At 46.2% G+C, this 17779-nt stretch overlaps 2 protein-coding genes across 13 annotated transcripts in view; one reads left to right on the top strand and one right to left on the bottom strand.

Moving 5' to 3' along the window:
• Positions 1–5014, top strand: part of NT5C2 (5'-nucleotidase, cytosolic II) — a 149434-nt gene extending 144420 nt beyond the window's left edge. For all 10 annotated transcript variants that reach the window (XM_045438761.1, XM_045438762.1, XM_045438759.1 and 7 more), the window contains 6 exons: positions 55–121; positions 819–989; positions 2285–2336; positions 2463–2523; positions 2654–2830; positions 3603–5014. In XM_045438761.1, coding sequence (XP_045294717.1) covers positions 55–121; positions 819–989; positions 2285–2336; positions 2463–2523; positions 2654–2830; positions 3603–3839 — 765 coding nt within the window. In that variant the 3' untranslated portion in view covers positions 3840–5014. The remainder of the gene's footprint in view (positions 1–54; positions 122–818; positions 990–2284; positions 2337–2462; positions 2524–2653; positions 2831–3602) is intronic.
• A 4717-nt stretch (positions 5015–9731) lies between these two features.
• Positions 9732–17779, bottom strand: part of CNNM2 (cyclin and CBS domain divalent metal cation transport mediator 2) — a 154050-nt gene continuing 146002 nt past the window's right edge. For 2 of the 3 annotated variants that reach the window (XM_045438753.1, XM_045438754.1), the window contains 2 exons: positions 16942–17126; positions 9732–16225 (listed from right to left, as the gene is read on the bottom strand). In XM_045438753.1, the coding sequence (XP_045294709.1) occupies positions 16016–16225; positions 16942–17126 (395 nt within the window). In that variant the 3' untranslated portion in view covers positions 9732–16015. The remainder of the gene's footprint in view (positions 16226–16941; positions 17127–17779) is intronic. The other variant, XR_006701678.1, reaches the window with a different exon arrangement.

The following is a 17779-nucleotide window of genomic DNA, read 5'->3' as shown; positions in this document are numbered from 1 at the left end:
GGTTGGAGATTGTGATAGAACAGTAAATTATTAGAAAGTCTTCTCTTCTCACAGAAAACTGGCAAGCTGAAAATTGGTACCTACACAGGCCCCTTACAACATGGCATCGTCTACTCAGGAGGTGAGTCACAGATTTCCCTTTATTTAGTTTAAGTCTTTGTTCAGATTTCATCGTGAAAGCTTTGGTGTCCTCCTGGCAGAGTGCCAGTTATACTTTAGTATTCTGAAGATACTGTCTCCTGAAGGTAACTGCTTTATTCACCTGCTAATGCAGTAGGAGTCAGGGAGAACAGGTTTGAGAAGTTGTATGTCCTGACGAATCTTTGATTTTCACTAAAAGGATCAGTGTTTCCTCATCCTTTTACGTATTTGAGACTTTTTCTCAGTGTCCTGGAATGATTTGAGGTGGTTCTCAAAGGGGTCCTCTAGGAGCCCCTGGGGACACTGATGCATATTTCGTTGCAGTGAGAAATTGTTGAACAAAACAAAATTAATGTCAGATCTTCTGTGATGAGAAATGGCTGTGCTTTGGGAGAATTATATTTACTAAAGCTGAGACATGTAGTTTTGTTGCTCTTGGATTTGGTTATCAAGAGCTCTGGTTAGCACAGTGGAGCTGAAAGCCTTGCGTTAGAGGCAAAAAAAGGAATGATGAAAGAAAAACAATGGTGGGTCTTTAAGGTGAGCCCTTTTTCTAGTCTGTTCCTTGCATAAGAATAAAATTAATCAGTACAGTATCTAATGGTTATGGTACTTAGGATTCTCGTTTTTAATATGGAGACATTTTTGTTTTCCCATTGTTCATTCCCTTGTTTCAGGTTCATCTGATACAGTGTGTGATCTCTTGGGAGCTAAGGGCAAGGACATTTTATATATCGGAGATCACATTTTTGGGGACATTTTAAAATCAAAGAAACGACAAGGGTGGCGAACTTTCTTGGTGATTCCTGAACTTGCACAGGAGCTGCACGTCTGGACTGATAAGAGCTGTAAGGAGCCATTACTCCTATTTTATATCCAGCTGTATGAATCAGTCCTCTTGGATGAACTCATTACTTCATATGTGGGGAGAAAGGGAGGGGGGGCAGAGGTAGTCAAAGATACTTCCCTCCAGCCAGATATTTTACAGAACTCCAGAATTTGAGGAAATAGGAGAGGTTCGGGTGTTCAGCCTTTCTCTTGCATTCTTTCAGGGTTAAGGACAGAATATTGCTATCCTGAATTCTATTACTATAGCAACTAAACTGTGAATTCCACTTCCTTTTGTAGTCCCATATTTTCCAACCACACATACTAGTTCCCTGTCTCTCTGCCACCAGCCTCTGTGATGTTGGGGGCATTGATGACTTTGAGTGGTAATTACATCCCTTTTTTTTTCCTGCTCTTCTGAGAAGTAGAGAATGAGGCCAAATTGTATCCTCTGAACTGTACATGGAATTGAGCTGTAGGTCTAGTTATGTAAACCCGTTTGACCCGTAAATTCTCCAGCCAGTCCTAGCTAGCATCACCCACAGTGTGGGGAGAGGTACTGCGTCAGGTAGTTACCCCAGCTCTACTACCTAATACCTTCATGCCCTTAGTCAAGTTACTGTGTGTTAGTTTCCTCAAATATGAAAATGAGGATAATACCTACTTTATAAAGTTGAGACTTAATGTGTATATAAAGATACAAGTAACAACCTTTCTCAACCTAGACTCCTCATCTGATCCACAGAACAGAGAAATTGATTAGGTGACTCTCGGTAGGTAAAGAAAATTTGTTAGAACAGTATATACATTAGGGCTTCTCTCTGGGGAACCCAGGTTGAGAAAGGCCAGAACCCCAACAAAACAGGCAACAGCTGCTGGCTGTTGCTTGTCCTTGGTGGGATTTTCTGGCTGGTCCTTCATGCCCATTTTCAACTTTCTACCTCTGAAATTCTGTCAGTCTAGTTGATTGGGCTCTGTTTCCTGGATTTGTGACTCTGGACACATCCCCTAATCCTCATTCTTTGATCGGAAAATGGAACCGTTAACACTTGTTTTGCTGCAACACACCTCCGATGGGATACAAATTAGCACTTAGCATCCATTGGGAAAGAAGAGTTGTAGCTAGCTGTGTTGAAGTAGAAGAAGGAATCGTGGCTTTCACTTGCTGCCAGATCCCAAGCAGGAGAATAAAGTCATTTTGTACACTCACCATAGCTTTACCTTTCAGTCATAGCTGCAGCCTGTTAGTTTCAGAAAGAGTTAAAACCTGAATGCTTTTTGTTGAAAACATTTTTCTTTTCCTTCCAAACTTTAGCACTTTTCGAAGAGCTTCAGAGCTTGGATATTTTCTTGGCTGAACTCTACAAGTAAGTTTCCAGATTCTAAAGATAAACATTTCTTCCCTAAAACCATCTACCTCTTTGAGAATCAGCTAGGTCTAAGAGACCTCTTTCCCAGAGATTTTCAGTGGAGTTTTCTTTTTTTGCCTCCAGGCACCTTGATAGCAGCAGCAATGAGCGCCCTGACATTAGTTCCATCCAGAGACGTATTAAGGTATCTAAATGGGATTTGGGAGAGATCTTGGAAAATAAAGTTGTGATTTTTGTCTTTATCCTGTGATACAAGGATAGGCAAATAGCCAGCACCCAACAACTACTAGAATTCAGTCTCTTGTCTGTTGCAGAAAGTAACACATGACATGGACATGTGCTATGGGATGATGGGGAGCCTGTTCCGCAGCGGCTCCCGACAGACCCTCTTCGCCAGCCAGGTGATGCGGTACGCTGACCTCTATGCAGCCTCCTTCATCAACCTGCTCTATTACCCCTTCAGCTACCTCTTCAGAGCTGCCCACGTCTTGGTGAGTTGACACAGTCTTAGGCTGCTCTTTACAATAAAGATAGACACTTACGGCTGAGAGCTGCAGCCAGCTTTGTGGGATGGCACAGGAGAGTTTGGGTCTTTTTTTTTTTTTTTTTTAATGTTTATTTTGAGAGCTGGGGAGGGGCAGAGAGAGAGGGAGAGACAGAACCCCAAGCATTGTCCATGCTGTCAGCACAGAGCACAGCACGGGGCTAGATCCTTTGGATGGTGAGATCATGTCCTGAGCCAAAATCAAGAGTTGGCCATTTAACCATCTGGGCCACCCAGGCATTTTTTCCTAATTTGCATTTTTTTCTTAATGTGCAAAAGCCCATAACCAAGTTCCATGCTTGCACCAAAAAGGATCTTTGAGAAGGTATAGGTAATGGCATAGGGTATAAGTGTACTCTGAAATTTGTCATAATAAAAGTTGAGTAGTGAAGACTTTCCTCTTTTGTGAGCACTGCAGTTTTTATAGTGCTGTGTTTAGATACTGATCTATAGCAGGACTGTTTTTTTGCTGTGAAATAGGAATCTTTCTCCCCCCATCTTTTCCAGTTTCAGGCTCTAATAATTGAGATCTGGGCTGTTTTAAGAGTTGAGGATGAGAGGAAGGTAGTTCCCAGAAGATGCTGAAGTATCTAATTTGGCTTGGCCTTTGATCCATTATAGACCTGTCTCTGCACAACCACCTAACCGAGGGAGATGGGGTTAGGATTTGGGAAACTGTTTCACTCCACCTGCTTTCTGACCTTCTGACTTTGTTCTAGATGCCTCATGAATCAACGGTGGAACATACACATGTAGATATTAATGAGATGGAGTCCCCTCTTGCTACCCGGAACCGCACATCAGTTGATTTCAAAGATAGTGATTACAAGCGGCACCAGTTGACCCGGTCGATTAGTGAAATTAAACCCCCCAACCTCTTCCCACTGGCCCCCCAGGAAATTACACACTGCCATGATGAAGATGATGATGAAGAGGAGGAAGAAGAGGAAGAATAAGGAGGAAAACCAAAACTGAGCATCCATTAAACACGTTTTGGCAGGACTTCCAGGAGCAAAGGATATCCCTGTTTGCGTTCTAGTGGTGGGTGGGGGAGCTCCATCAAAGGTACATGTGCGAAGTTTCTGAAGACCTTAAAATATTCTAATCATAGAGAGATACTTTTTAGTAGTTTTGTTTGTCTACACTCTGCAGATGGTTCACAATTGTAATGGAGTCTGTATTAGAGGAAAGCAAGGGTAAAGCCGGGCTGAACTGCATGCAGAAGGCTCCGTTGTGGCTTATGACACCATTTCCTTGTCTGGTTTCATCCTCAGTATATATTGGATATACCAGGGCTAGTGAAGAGTATCTGAGTGGAACGAAGAGGTGATCTGAAAATGATATGTTACAAATTGTGCTCTTACTCCAAAGTCCATCCTGAAATTTTCAGTGCATTACACAGTATTGTATGTCAATGGAGAAATATATTGTTTCCATTACCAAATGCGGTCTTCTGTTAAGGTCAAGGTTCCGTTTACAAGCTTTGAAGTGTCCTCAGTGCCTGGGGGCAGACTGCAGGCTTCAGTGGTCTTGCACAAGTGTTTGGTTTGCTATAGGGCTTGCCTGGAATGCACTGCAGTGATTCTGTCTTGAGGTAAAAGTCTTCATCTAATCTTACATTTTTTTGATAGTAGAAATGCTTGTTATCCAAAAGCGGTCTTTTTCTTATCTGGAGTGAATCTAGAGAAAGAATTCAGCTGAAAGAGGACAAAGGAGCAAGCCCCGTGAAAGAGCATAACTGAGTAAAGTCATTAGCGTGGGCCAGTGTGGCTCGTGCCGCCCAGACTTCCGGCCTTCCCTGTCCTCTAGAGTGGACTGTATTCCACAGTCAAGCATGAGATGATGGGAAGAGGGTTCTATCAGTCAGAACCTTACTAAAGCAGAGGGCACAATCATGTGAATAAATGCACTTCAGAATCCCAAGAGAAATCACTTGTTATTTTGAACAAGAAGGGATTGTTACTGTGTCCTAGAGGGTACCGGGCTGCCTCGCCGTCGGCAGAGTGGCTATAGCGGTTTGAATAGTGCAGACTTTCCCTTTAACCTTTATATATTCCTTCCATTCTTCCTGGTGAACACAGAAGGTAGATTAGTTGCTCTAGAATTCAATAAAGCATATTTCTAATACTGACTTTGACCCCTTCCTGTAGCACAACTTTAATAACCGTTGGTCTTTAGGTGGGTGTAGGTTTGGCTAGTGCCATCAATTTGACATTCTTCTACAGGAAGGTATAGTATAGCATGATTGATGGCTAAATTTATAGCATTTAAATAGTCCTCAAAACTTTTTCATGTCAAGTTTTTTAGTACAGGACTATGAGGTGAGGCTTTCTAAAAATTATTTGATAGGCAGGGAACACAGTTCAGTAATAACATAGCCAAGACCATGTTATATCACCACTTTCAGGATACATGGTCTATATATGAAGTCATGCCAAGAAACTTTCTAACTGGTATCTACTAGGAATATACGCTACTTTAACAGTGATTGGGTTACAAATGCTGTTGCAAATAGCAGTTAAATGCTGTCCCCATTTAAAATTTTAGAGAGTGTGTTTGTGGTCACCCCAGCTATTAGTTACTCTCATTCAAGTGGAGCTAGTGCCCAGTTTGGCACAGGCTTATATTTGCTCAAAGCCAAATAATATTTAAGTGGCTACAGCTGCAGAGCTAACTTATAATGGTACATTTACATATTTTCCCTTTTAAAGCAAGGACCATTATGATCACTTTGCTTTAATTTACCACACTTTTGGTATTGTGTTATTCACATAAGATCTTACCTGTGTAAGAGTTTCTAAAAGTCAGATATCTGACAGTGGGTCCAAAGATCAAAAAGGAAGAAACACAATTGGAAGAAGAATTCCACTGCTGATCAGAGCTTTCTTCAGGACCAGCAAAACCTATCTTGAAGAGCCAGGATTCCATAAGCATAGAAGATGCAGAACAGAGTGTTTAGGTGGTCCATGGGCAGACACTCAGAGTAGATAGAATTGAGCTTGCTAAAACATGAATGTGAGTTTCGCTGTTGCCAATAGTTAAGGAGGCTGAACTTAAATGTTTTTGTTGTTTTTTAAACCTGAGGCGTGTTACACGGTGAGAACACAGTTCTCCCAACTCTTCAAAATCTCTTCCCTGGGTATTTGAAAAGCACCAGACACCCTTTATTGGGTGCTAGACTGAACTTTCAATCTTGGGGCATGTACAGGGTTGACAGGGCCCCTGGCACACCCAGCAGCTAGGTGCGGGTACAGCAGACCCCAGCCCTGCTGGGTTCCCTTTTAAGAAGACTTGCCCCCTACATTCATCTCTATGGTGTTTCAACCTTAGATTTTCTCCTCCCATAAGCATAGTTCTGCTGAGACCTAAAATAAGAAAGCAAGCCCTTCAAGCCACCCTTCCCAAGTTATGATTGGAGCTACAAATCCTTAGTCCCGTTACTGTTTTTAAGCAACTACTTTAAAAAGCCACTTGCAGTGACATGTCAGACTTAAAAGTACTTTGTTCATGTTTAGATACTTCTAAGATTTATTTATTTAAGAAATATTTTGTCAACAACTTTAAAGCCCTGCAATTTTTCCAAGGCTGACAGAGCATTTAAAAATACTCTTACTCACCACAAATAGCCTGAGACAAACAAGTGCATATCTAAGTCTGCATTAAGGGTGGGAGCTTTGTACACATTCCGTGTGATGGAAACTATTTAACCTTTCCTTGATGGTGGGAAAAACAGTAACTGTGGCCCAGCTATCGCCATATAGTCCATGGCCCAATTCCTCGCTTGGTTTTGAAGCTTATACCTCAATATTTAGGTTTCTCATGACTTTTTTTTTTTTTTTTTTTTTTTTTTGGTGACTAGAGCGTAGGGCACTTAAAATCTTTCCTCAAATGGAACATTTCAAATGATACGCAACTTGGAAAGGACCTTAGAATGAAATTTCTACCATGGAGGTACCTGAGCAGCCCTAAAAATAAAAGAAAAACGATACACTACCATCCAACAGCAGAGAGGCCATGTACAGCACCTGGGAAGCAGAGCCAGGTGACTTGTAACCCACATCGTGCATCCTGCACCTCCACTAACATGAACCGGCATTTCACACTTCCTACCGCTGAGTATGTGCAAATAGCAGAAAGCAAATCCCTTAAAAAAAAAAACAAAAAAACAGCATTCACTTACAGAATGAACAAGGCAGCTTTTCCTAGCAATCTCACCCATTTTTCCCTATTGTCAGTATCTTCATCCCAAAGCCACAGCAATCTTATTCCAACAAGGATAACACAATTTCAAAAATAAAATACATACAATGTTTTAAAGTTCCACTGAAGAGGTTTAACACAAAAAGTACTCCCAATTGAACACATATCTCAAGCTTGCTGTTACTCTAAGTAGTTTATATTTTCTCGTTTTTTTTTAATGTTTATTTTTGAGAGTGTGCACGCCAGAGCGGGGCAGGGGAAGAGAGAGGGGGGCACGGAACAGAAACTGAAGTGGGCTCTGTGCTGACAGCAGAGATCCCAGCGTGGGGCTTGGACCCACGAACCATGCTGAGCCAAAGACGCTCAACCAACAGAGCCACCCAGGTGCCCCGGTAATTTGTATTTTCTAATTTAAACCAGTTTTTGGTCTAGTCTATTTCTTCCTACAGAGATACCTTTGCTTCATTTTATTACTAGAAAAAAGGTGGATTAGATTTCCTCATGAATCCTATCAGGTACAAATAGGTCCCCAAATGGTCTCTCCCATTAAGCTCTTCCCAAAGCCATGTCTGGTTAGTGCTGTAGACAAGGCCTGAAGAGGCCAGGCCAAGATAAACCTCACCACGTGCACTGGAGCCCAAGCAACTGAGCGCACTTTCTCTTCAGGAAAGGCAGCACTAGTCCTGAGTCTAAGTTCCTGAGATAGTTGGAAAGATTTGCCAAGCAAACCTTTCAACACTAAAAAAAGATGCTTATTGTCCAATTTTTTGAGAGGGTTCTCACCAGAGGTGATCTTTGACTTGTGGGTAGGGCTATTTTGAAGCAAGTAATTTCATTACTGGACCCACTGCCCTCAAGTCAATGATGTAGCAGAATTGTAGCAGGGAAGCTGGCTCAATCTAAATATTCCCATCCTGTGCTGGCCTACTGTGTGAGCACTCCACAGTCATGAGCACCCCAGCAGGAAAAGCAGTTCGATGAACTCCAGCAGCTGATTCCCCCTTGCACCCTTAGGCCTCGCAGTCATCCACCAAGGGAGATGGCATGCTAACAGAATATCCCAGAGAAAGGGCCCTATGAACCATTCCTTTGCTCTGGGACATGTCAGTATGAGCAGAAATGGGAGGATGTTGGATGGAAAAGGATGGAACAGTCTTAGAAAGCAAGAGCTTATTAGGCATCTAGTAGGATTCAACCTTTGGCTTTAAAGAATCGCTATCGAATTACTTCTAAAAAGTACAAAAGAAGTTTCCAGAAATCAACTCCAGGTTATGAAAAGGTCATTCAGTTTGTACCACTTTCTCTGCAAGCCCCTCTGGTCACTATCTCTGCCTCAGAAGTACTAAGTTGAGAAAAAGGCCTGGGCAGCACAATTTGTTTTATGAACTAGAAACCCCAGAGCTTTCTTCATGGTAAAGCTTAGTAATGAACTGACAGGTACCCCATGGATGCCGAGGGAAAGCTTAGGAAAATCACCTCTACTTTTATTGGAGAATTTCCCGATTTGAGCTCAGGACTCATCTAGACAAAGTGAGTAAAGCAGGAAAAACAGCGAAACAGCCAAGTGGGAGTTGCTATTTTGGAGAGAGAATTCCTTTCCCAGCCTCCCTTAGTGCTTTCTTCTCTGCTTCTAAGGAAAGAAAACAGGATCCCAAGAAGGTAACACTTTGCTAGAATATAGGTCTACTCTGTTCTACTTTCCCGAAGTTGGGGGTGATGACTCTGGAAGGGAACATGGTGATTAGGTCAGGCATGTTCCAAAGCCAGTCTTGCCAGCAGCCCTTCACTGAAAAGTCTCCGTCCACAGGGCAAGTGTAAGTAAGGGGCCAGTCACCAAGAGGCTCAATTCTCAGAGCATGATCCTCTTTGGATTGTAAAATAAATAAAGGCTAGGAGTGGAGGAAAAATGGATTCCAGAAAGATGTGATCCAAGAATAAGCCACAGAGGGGCAGTGAGCCTTGACCAGAAGAGTTGCAGCGTCTGGTCACATATGGGTGAGGAGGAGGATTAAGAAGAAACACAGAAGACTTGAAAAGCAGTGGTGGTGGAAGAGGAATGTGGGCCCCAACACTGGGTTATTAGGGAAGGTGGATGCCTACCGCATCCTGAAGAGCATCTGAACGCGACTCCTGCACTCAGGCCTGACCTTTTTAACTTGAGAGTGAACCATCTGCGCAGGCTACCACCTTTCTCCTAGCCTTTGCAGAGCAGAGGACCTACAGAGCTGTTTTCATCTTCAAGAGCCAGCGGAGAGGCTTGAAGGAGGCCTCTGGTCTTGCCTAGGAAAAAACAGCTTGGACACTTGCCCAGCTGAACTGTGTGTTGTTCGAGCAGCAAATGTCGGGCAATTTGAGTGAATCGACAGGGGACAGACTACAATCTTTGCAAAGGAGAACCTTCCCTCCCCGCCCTCCCCACCCCCACCCCAGAACCGGTGGGACCAGACTGTGGTAGAGGTGGAGGCCCACTTCTGGTATCTCTCTCTTTTAACATAAGACTTCGTGGTATGTGTCCAACGGAAATGCCCTGCTGTGTTGCCATGCCGACAACCAATCCCAGCTTTCCCACCAGGACAGCGATGCTATTGGGCAGGGGACCGAGGTTGGTGTTGCATAGATGAAAGGGGAAAGAGGGAACACACATCCGCTGGAAGGGTGAACAGAAAATCATCATTTATCTAAATAGAATAATAGAAATGGAACAAAAACCTTTTAAAACAATCACAAAATTTACAAATAAATTGGTACAAAATAAATAGGAGAGATTGTAAATCTACAACATCATTTGAATTATAAAATGCATTCATTATGACAATCAGCTCATGAAACCTATACATGTCATTTGTGCTTCTTTAGGTTTATGTACACAGCTCTCAATACTGTGCTTGGAAAACTTCACTGCTGAAAAGCATGAAATGTACACTATGACACAGTAAAGGCTGAGGAGGGTGAAAATCAGACACAAAGCAGGGTCTTATTTGAGGGCCAAGGCAATACTGGCATTGGGCCTCAAAACCAAGAAAAGGCATATTAGAAGCCCAGATGGGCAGGCAGCTTCCATGGTCCAGAGAGATGGATTCTGCAATCCAAGGTGGGAAATGGCCAGTTTGCCAACCTGGCTTGGGAGGGTGGGAGTGAGGAGGGACACTCTGGTCTCACAGCCATGCTACATACCATCAATTGCATACAGAATAGACCCAGTCACCAGAACCTCAAGTATTTCATGGAGGTACTTGGGAGCCCTGCCTCCATCATCATCCCAAACATTAGTCCATCAGGAGTAGTGGTGGGCCGGATGAAAGGGGCCAGGATGCTAGGGTCAATGTTAAGAGCAGCAACCTCTTTATGACAAAAACAAACAAAACCACTGCCTTCTCACCCACTTTAAGGGACAACAGAACCCTAGGCTCCATGGATGAGGGGCTCTAGGAAATGTCTTAGTCACAGACAATGTACTAACAGTTGAGGCATATGTACATAATAAATAATAATATAAAATAAAGCATATACATTTGTAGATTTAAAGGACTCCAGAAACAAGAGAAGTCAATGGACTGATATACTCCACCTTCACAGTAGACTCCAGACATGGAATCATGAATCAGAAGCTAGGATGGGGCTCTCTGGGGAATCAAAGTCCTGATGCCTTATTCTTTCCCACTCCCTTCTGCTCTGGGAGCCTGAGACCAGCTGTGTATACCAAGGGGCCTGGGCCTCCAACACAAAGGGAAGGCAGCCAAGCCCCACCAGGTCCATGTAATAATTCTCTCCAGGGTGAACCTGAAGAAGAATCTGGCCCCAAAAGAATCACTTCCCAAGTGACTCCATATTGGTCAGATGGGGGTAAATGCCAGAAGATCCCCTGCCAAGTGAGGCAAGTCATTCTTCCAGTGTATGTTTAATACCCCAACGGGTATTCAAACTCAAAGACGTGTACTCATTCAAGTCTTTCTGATAGTATGTGTTGGAGCTGTGTACATAAAAACCTTGGTATACAGATTCCTAGAACTTTACTCTCTTGCTACTAGAACCTTTGTTCCTGTGTTGCTTCAAGTACAGCCTGGTATTTCCCATCAAAGGATATTTACAACGGTTCTAGTGAAATTATGTCGGTGGCTCTAGCATATGCAGACAGAAAGCTGAGCCAACCACAAAGGTCTAAGAAGCCAAGAAAGTCCCTGGCCCAAGATGGCACGAGAAAAGTTCCAAGCTCTGCAGTTGCTGTGAATTCCCGTCATCTCCTTCCGTCCCTAGGGCTGACCAGGGGCCCTGGAGCCTTCAGACACGGCAGAAGGAAAACCAGCAAGTAAGCATTCACTGCAGGGAGAATGTCTGCAGGTGGTAGAGGAAAAAGGTCCACTGCCGCAGCCTTGAGGGACAGTGACATCAGCAGGCTTGGCAAAGGTGCACCACTCACCCTCAAATGAGGCAAAGGAACCTCATTTTAGAGTTCTCTGAACTCATCTCTCTTATCAGCCCACTTGAATACAAAAGAAATACGAAAAGATAAAGATTTGTAAATGGCCCTGAGATAATAAAAATCCACTGAGTACGTTGCTCCTTGATAAATTTACATCGGAAAGTTTCTGAATCACCCTAAACCACGTACCTACTGAGTTCCCCAAATCTCTCCTACGTCTGGATTAACCTGTAACTCACCCAGATGTCCTTCCTTGCTGGACAGAAGCACCACCAGACTGGAGCCTAGAGTAGAACCAAGCCTGACCCAGGAACTGCATCCTGAGAAATGGAGCACTTGTACCCCAGAAGCCTCTGCACCTTGAACTGCCAGCTCAGTCAACCCCCACCCCCCCCACCCCCGCCCGCAAGAAAACTCTGTCCTGGGGTCAAAAGTTGACAGGGAAGTTGTTCCCGCTGCCCATGGCACCAGAGAACTTGGGTCATGTGATGTGTGCCAAGCCAATCCTCCCTGGAAGCTTCTTGTTTGGTAAGCACCCTTCCTTTGCCAGCCCAGGGGTCTTTTGTTGGGGAGCACCCCTGGGAAACCCTGCAGGAATCTTGGGCTCCTGGGCCAGGAAAGATGAAAAGGGCCACAGATCCCTGGCTGGTTTTCAGGATTGGGGTTTGTTCTTATTTCTGACCAGCCAGGACAAAGGCTCAATCAGCCAGGGCCTTACTTAGGTCTGCTCCACAACCCGAGAGAATTTGAAGGCAGAAGTTCACAGTCCCCGCATAGCCCCAATTCCTGTTACTTCAATTCCTAGATAAAATGCAATCCTACTTGTATCTACCACTATTTTCCTCGACTTGGAAAAGCTGGTCCTTTAGTCGTATGGTACTGGGGATAGCACAGGTAAATATATTCACAGTTAATGTTCCATACTAGTGTGAAGTTCTGCATTCAGCCTTTGCACAGACGTTCCTTAAAGTAACGTCAGATAATAGCAAGATGCCTTATTTCCTCCCACTTGGAGAAGCCAATCATGTCAGCATGGGCACTGAGCTCTCTCCTGTTAAGTGAGGTGAGGAAGGAGGGAAGGACAAAGTAGAATGCCCTTTGAAATGTAAATTATGTAAGAACCAAGGCTTAAACTAGTTGACTAGCATCCCAGTATCCATGTGCGAATCTTAACATTATGTTTTCCTGAAAATTTAGATATATAATTTTAGACTCGCCTGATGAATGTAGAACAGAGAGAAATAAAGGGAAAGAACGTGTAAGGCAGTAGGAAATGCGTACACACACACACACACACCCCTCATGTATAAAGCCAAAGCAGACCGTCTTGGGAACATCTGGATACTAGGGATCCAGTTTTAGATGGAACATTTGAGATGCTACAGTGGCTCAGAGCAGGAGGAGGCCCTGTCTGGTCCCACAGAGCCAGGGCCCAAAGCAGGGGCCACGGAAGCCACTAGGGAGAGGCCCTTGGTCTGACAACGAGAGCTCCAGCAGCATTGAGGACACCAGGACCTGTGTCTGCTCCACAGCCCACTCTCTTCCACGCTTACAAAGCCAGCAGCCCCAGTAAAAGATGGTCTACTGGTGGTGCTAAGAACTGACTACTGCACGTGGGGATCTCAAATATTTGATGGGCTTTCTCTGCCAGACTCGTTGACTTTATAGATGTAACTGCATAGAACTTCTAAGCTAAAATCATTCCACTGCCCAGAGAAGCAATGAGCCAGCATTTCTCCTTCAACAGCCTAAAGTTAGTTTCCAGAGGCAAAGTGGGGCCTGGAAGAGGAATCTGATCGCTCATGACACTGAGTGTTACTGGAAGGGTCTTGAGCTTTTCCCCAAAGCAGATGGAACTAGAGCCAGGAATTATTTTGGATTCCCTGTTGTTACAGAATAATGGGAATAATCAAAGGTAAAGAGTGGCTTACAGAAAATAAGTGCAAACTTGGGAGGCTAAAATTTCATCTGATAGAAGCCCCCACTGCAAAGCCACCCCTGCCAGCACTTTACAGAGGACTTTTCAAACAGCCACCACACTGAGCAGGTATGACGGTGTTGAGAAGTTCTGTTTCTCTCTGAAGTCAAGGAGCTGGCAGCTGGACTCCCTTCTCTGTTCCCCGGACTCTCACGGAGCTTTCGGGTTCACAGAGGAACAGTGGGGCTCTGAAAAAGATCCAACACATTAACTCAGATTCCAGGAGCTCCTTCCAGTAGCAAGGCACCCTGAGACGGGCCACGTGTGGCAAAGCAGATCAGTCGGCAGAGACTGAGGGGGCAGAGATCCTGAAAGCCAGAGGAGCCATGGCGTGGCAGGCCAGGCTCCACCAAACTACCAGGAAGACAAGCGCAGTCTGGGCCCAGAGGATGGACGGCGTGGTTGTTGGGGGGTCACCCCCACCCCCCCGTGCAAGACCCAGGTTTTACTTCCTTAGAGGGAACTCTCATTTCTGCGCACCCCACGGACAGTCCCAGTTCCCCCACCACACTGGGGTTGTGTTTAGCCACATGCGTCTTAAGAAATGGAGACCTTTTAACTTGGATGGGTCTGTTTATAAAAGGGGACACTGACAGTGCAGGGCCCCACTCACATTAAGACAAAGTGGGGGCTCCATCCCGTGGTAGTAGGTTTGGTGCCAGCAGCGGGCCGCTTAGCCCCTTCGCAGGCCTCCCCCCCCGCCGCCGTGACCTCTGCCAGTTGAGGCTAGTACTTGCCTCACTGAGGGGCATGGCACCTGATGAGGAAGACACTGCAGGACCGACGTCCCAGAGGAAATACTGCGGGAAATGCGCATATGACCCTAGAGCCCCAAACCGCTCACCAGGAGGCAAGCCCAGCAGGTGGCCGGTTATTGCACAACCACAGCTCCCACCCTCCCCAGAGCCCAACCTGGGGGGCGCGCTCCTACCTTGAGGAGGGAGAAGGAAACCGCCGCTTGGCCCGGGGCTTCCCTTCGTTCAGTGAGACCCCGCGGACAAAACGCTATCTTCTTGGCTAGTGACTAGAGGCAGCACGGAGTGGCAGCTCTACACGAGCACTGCCGTCAGTATGGATTCAACTCAGTGTACGAGCGTTGCCACCAAAATGCACACATCCCTCGGGTAACACTTAAAACAGATAAGATAGGCAAGAATTCAGTCACTCAAGAAATACCTCCTGACATTAATTTCACTACACGTGATGAATTTGGCATTAAAAGGCGGCGGACGCACACATGAAACGGCCGCAACACACATTTGGTTTCTGAATCCCTGTTGGGGGCCACGCCGTACAGGCAGCCCTGGCCGTACAGGCAGCCTCTCTGTTGTGGGCCGCATCTGAGGCGGGAGGCACCGAGGTCCTCAGGCGAGGGACACGGCCACTGCCCGGCCCGCCAGGGGCCCAGGGACAGAGGGGGAAGAGGGGCAGCTGGCTCCCTGGGAGCAGGGGTGGGGGCTGGCAGACCCCGAAGTTCCCTCCTTTAAACCCACGGGTCTAGAAGTGCCCTCAAGGCATGGCTGGAAGCCGACTCCTTTTCTGACCATGACAGAGGTCCCGGTGGGAAGGGGAGGAGCTTGAACTCCACACCACGTGATTACTCAAAAGCCCTGTGGAAGATTTCCATTTGGCATCTGTGTAGCAGCATCCTGGGTTAACAAGAGCAAGGACGGGGAGGTGGGTGACGGCGCTCGGTAAGCTGGGGAGAAGGCCTGGCTGGGCCGGAGAATCCAGGCTGTAGGAATGTCGGGGTGAAGTCACCTTGCCTCTTGCCAATGATAAACCATGGGTTTAAAATTCATTAACATTCATTTTGGTGATAAAAATTCCTTAGAGTAGGAGCAAAATCACATTCCAAGCAAATGTTAAACCTTTCTGAGGGGAAGGGACACGGTTAAACATTAACTTAAAACAACACTGAGCTCACAGAGGCGGCTGCAGGCCCCCCCGTGCAGACTCCACCCCACAGTGGGACAGACGTGGCGGGTTGGCATCGACCGCTTTCTTCATTCATCCTTCAAGTTCCACAGCGACACCCGCTGGGCGCAGAGGAAGCGCACCCCTCCCTACGAGGGCCGAGGAGCAAGTCCGTTCTGTGCGGGTCACATCATGGAGTCACAGCAGAGTTCAGACACAACAACGTAAAACTCTGCAAAAGACACTTTTTAAAAACATGATCTCTTGGGGGACAAAAAAATAATAAACCGCAACAATTTTCAACTTCATGCAAATTGAGGAAGGAGGAGAGTGAATAAGGAATAAAAGGTACAACTGAAAAAATAAACATGATTCTATTTGGGTGGAAGAGGCTCGTCTCCACCATCTCGGATGCCATGCCCTAGCTGTCGATCTCACACCTCTGGTCTCCAGTCCACCCTCACCGTCCTCCTCTGCTGCTTCCAGGAAGGGAACAAAGTCTTTGGTCTCAGGATGTTGCAGGACGCAGCACGGCACACAAGCTCACGCTAATGGGATTCACGGTCAGCTGGCCTGAGGCCTCGGGAGTGGGGGGCGAGGGTTGGTGGGGGGGCGCCCTAGATGGCACCTTCGCTGTGCAGGCTGTGATTGGCCTTGTTGTGTGTCACACAGTTCTGTTCATTGAGCAGGTTGGCTGTCTCGTCTGGCAACCCGTCGTGCAGCTCCGTAAGAGTCAATTCAATTTTAGTGTTTTCACTGTCTGAAGACTGAGGAGTTTTGTCCATCCGGGATGCCATCAAGGCATTTTGGTATTGCTGTCTTGAGATCTGGGGGCCAGAAGATGGCACAAAAACAAACCAAGATAATGCTTATTTTCAGGCGCTCTTGTCTCGACATGGTATGACACGTTAAAATCCCCCGAAAGGCCCCTCATAGTTTTTCTAGGGAAATACCATCCTTGAGTATAAACTGAGCCACTTTTAAAAGCTCAAGTTGACGCTGGAGAACAAATCAGTTTTTTACTGATAGAAGCTATTTCCAGATCTTTGTCTCAAAGCTTCACAGCGACTGGAAAATGGAGATAGGCTTCCAACAGCTAAAGCTGGCTTGTTCTTCACAAAACATCGTTATTCCGGACTAAGAAAAGAACCCTGTCTCGGGGCAGAAGAGAAGCAGAGGATTCTTCCCGCCCCATCCCGTTAAGTCTTCAGAGTCTCTGATCTCAGCCCTTCCAGGGCCATCCAGAGTCACTGGAGTCAGGAGCTCATGAGGACTCACTGGAAAATGTGGATTCTGTTTCTCACCATCTCCAGCTCTCACTCCCTGAAAAAGGCACATCTGACTTGGCAGCTTTTGTGACAGAGCCAGGGAGGTACCGGTTTCCCCGGCCTAACCCCTGGGCACAGTAGCTGGAGGTGTAGGGAGTCCAAATGACAAAGGGAGAGCTCAGTGGCGGGGCCTGGGAAGCCAAACAACTCGCTGAGGAAGTTGGCCTCCAGTGGCCGGGCCCCGGCCCCAGCCCAGCCACTCTCCCTTCTCTTACCTTAACAAACTGAAGGTCAGAAAGGGCTCGCACGGAGTAGTCGGGGATGTAGACTTGAAGGAACGAAGAATTGAGCTGATTATTGCTGCTCCCCAGTGTCGGCGTTATCGCGTCAATCCGGTCACTTCGGCTGAGAGAGTCTGAGTGATTCAAGCCACATGGGCGAGGCGGCGACTTGTTTTCACCTGGAAAAGGAGGGGAAAGAAACCATAACCTTTTAAGCAAGGTAGACATAAGCAATAAAGTCAGCTCTTTATTTTCCAAATAAAAAAAGTAGCAACTAACAGACCAGCTCAATGAACTTCTCCCAGACGCCTGAGCCATACCGCTCAGCATGTAGGACCCTCCTACAACACGCTCCTGGCCTCCCGGCAACAAGGGGATCACACGGGTTAGCCGCTCAGCCTCTTACGCGCGCGCGCGCGCACACACACACACACACACACACACACAGTCCCTCCCGAGGCTCTGACCGCGAATACCCTGTGTCTACACACCTGTGTCAGGAGCGACCCTGAACCACGCAGGCTGTGTGCCGATGAGGCCCAAGACACAGAAGCTCCCGGATGTAAAACACAGACCGTGCCAGAAGCAAAAGCAAAGGACTCTTGAGAACGTTTGTAAAATCAGTATGTGCTCGCAAGGGATCAGGACAGTTCCGTCTGCTCCTACCCCTCCACCAAACCTGTTATCCTGGTCTCTGACCTCAATAAAATTCCCACCAGGCAGTCCAAGGATGTCTCAGGGTTTCAGGAATACCAGAAGACACCAAACCCTTAAAAGATTTAAGGCAGCGTAGGTGCTGTGGGATTCTTCGATGACATGCACATTACTCATT

The sequence above is a fragment of the Leopardus geoffroyi genome, chromosome D2 (assembly GCF_018350155.1).
Source record: "Leopardus geoffroyi isolate Oge1 chromosome D2, O.geoffroyi_Oge1_pat1.0, whole genome shotgun sequence".
Taxonomy (NCBI): Eukaryota; Metazoa; Chordata; class Mammalia; order Carnivora; family Felidae; genus Leopardus; species Leopardus geoffroyi.
The sequence above is the reverse complement of the archived record's forward strand: the minus strand, read 5'-3'. Positions and strand labels throughout refer to the sequence as shown.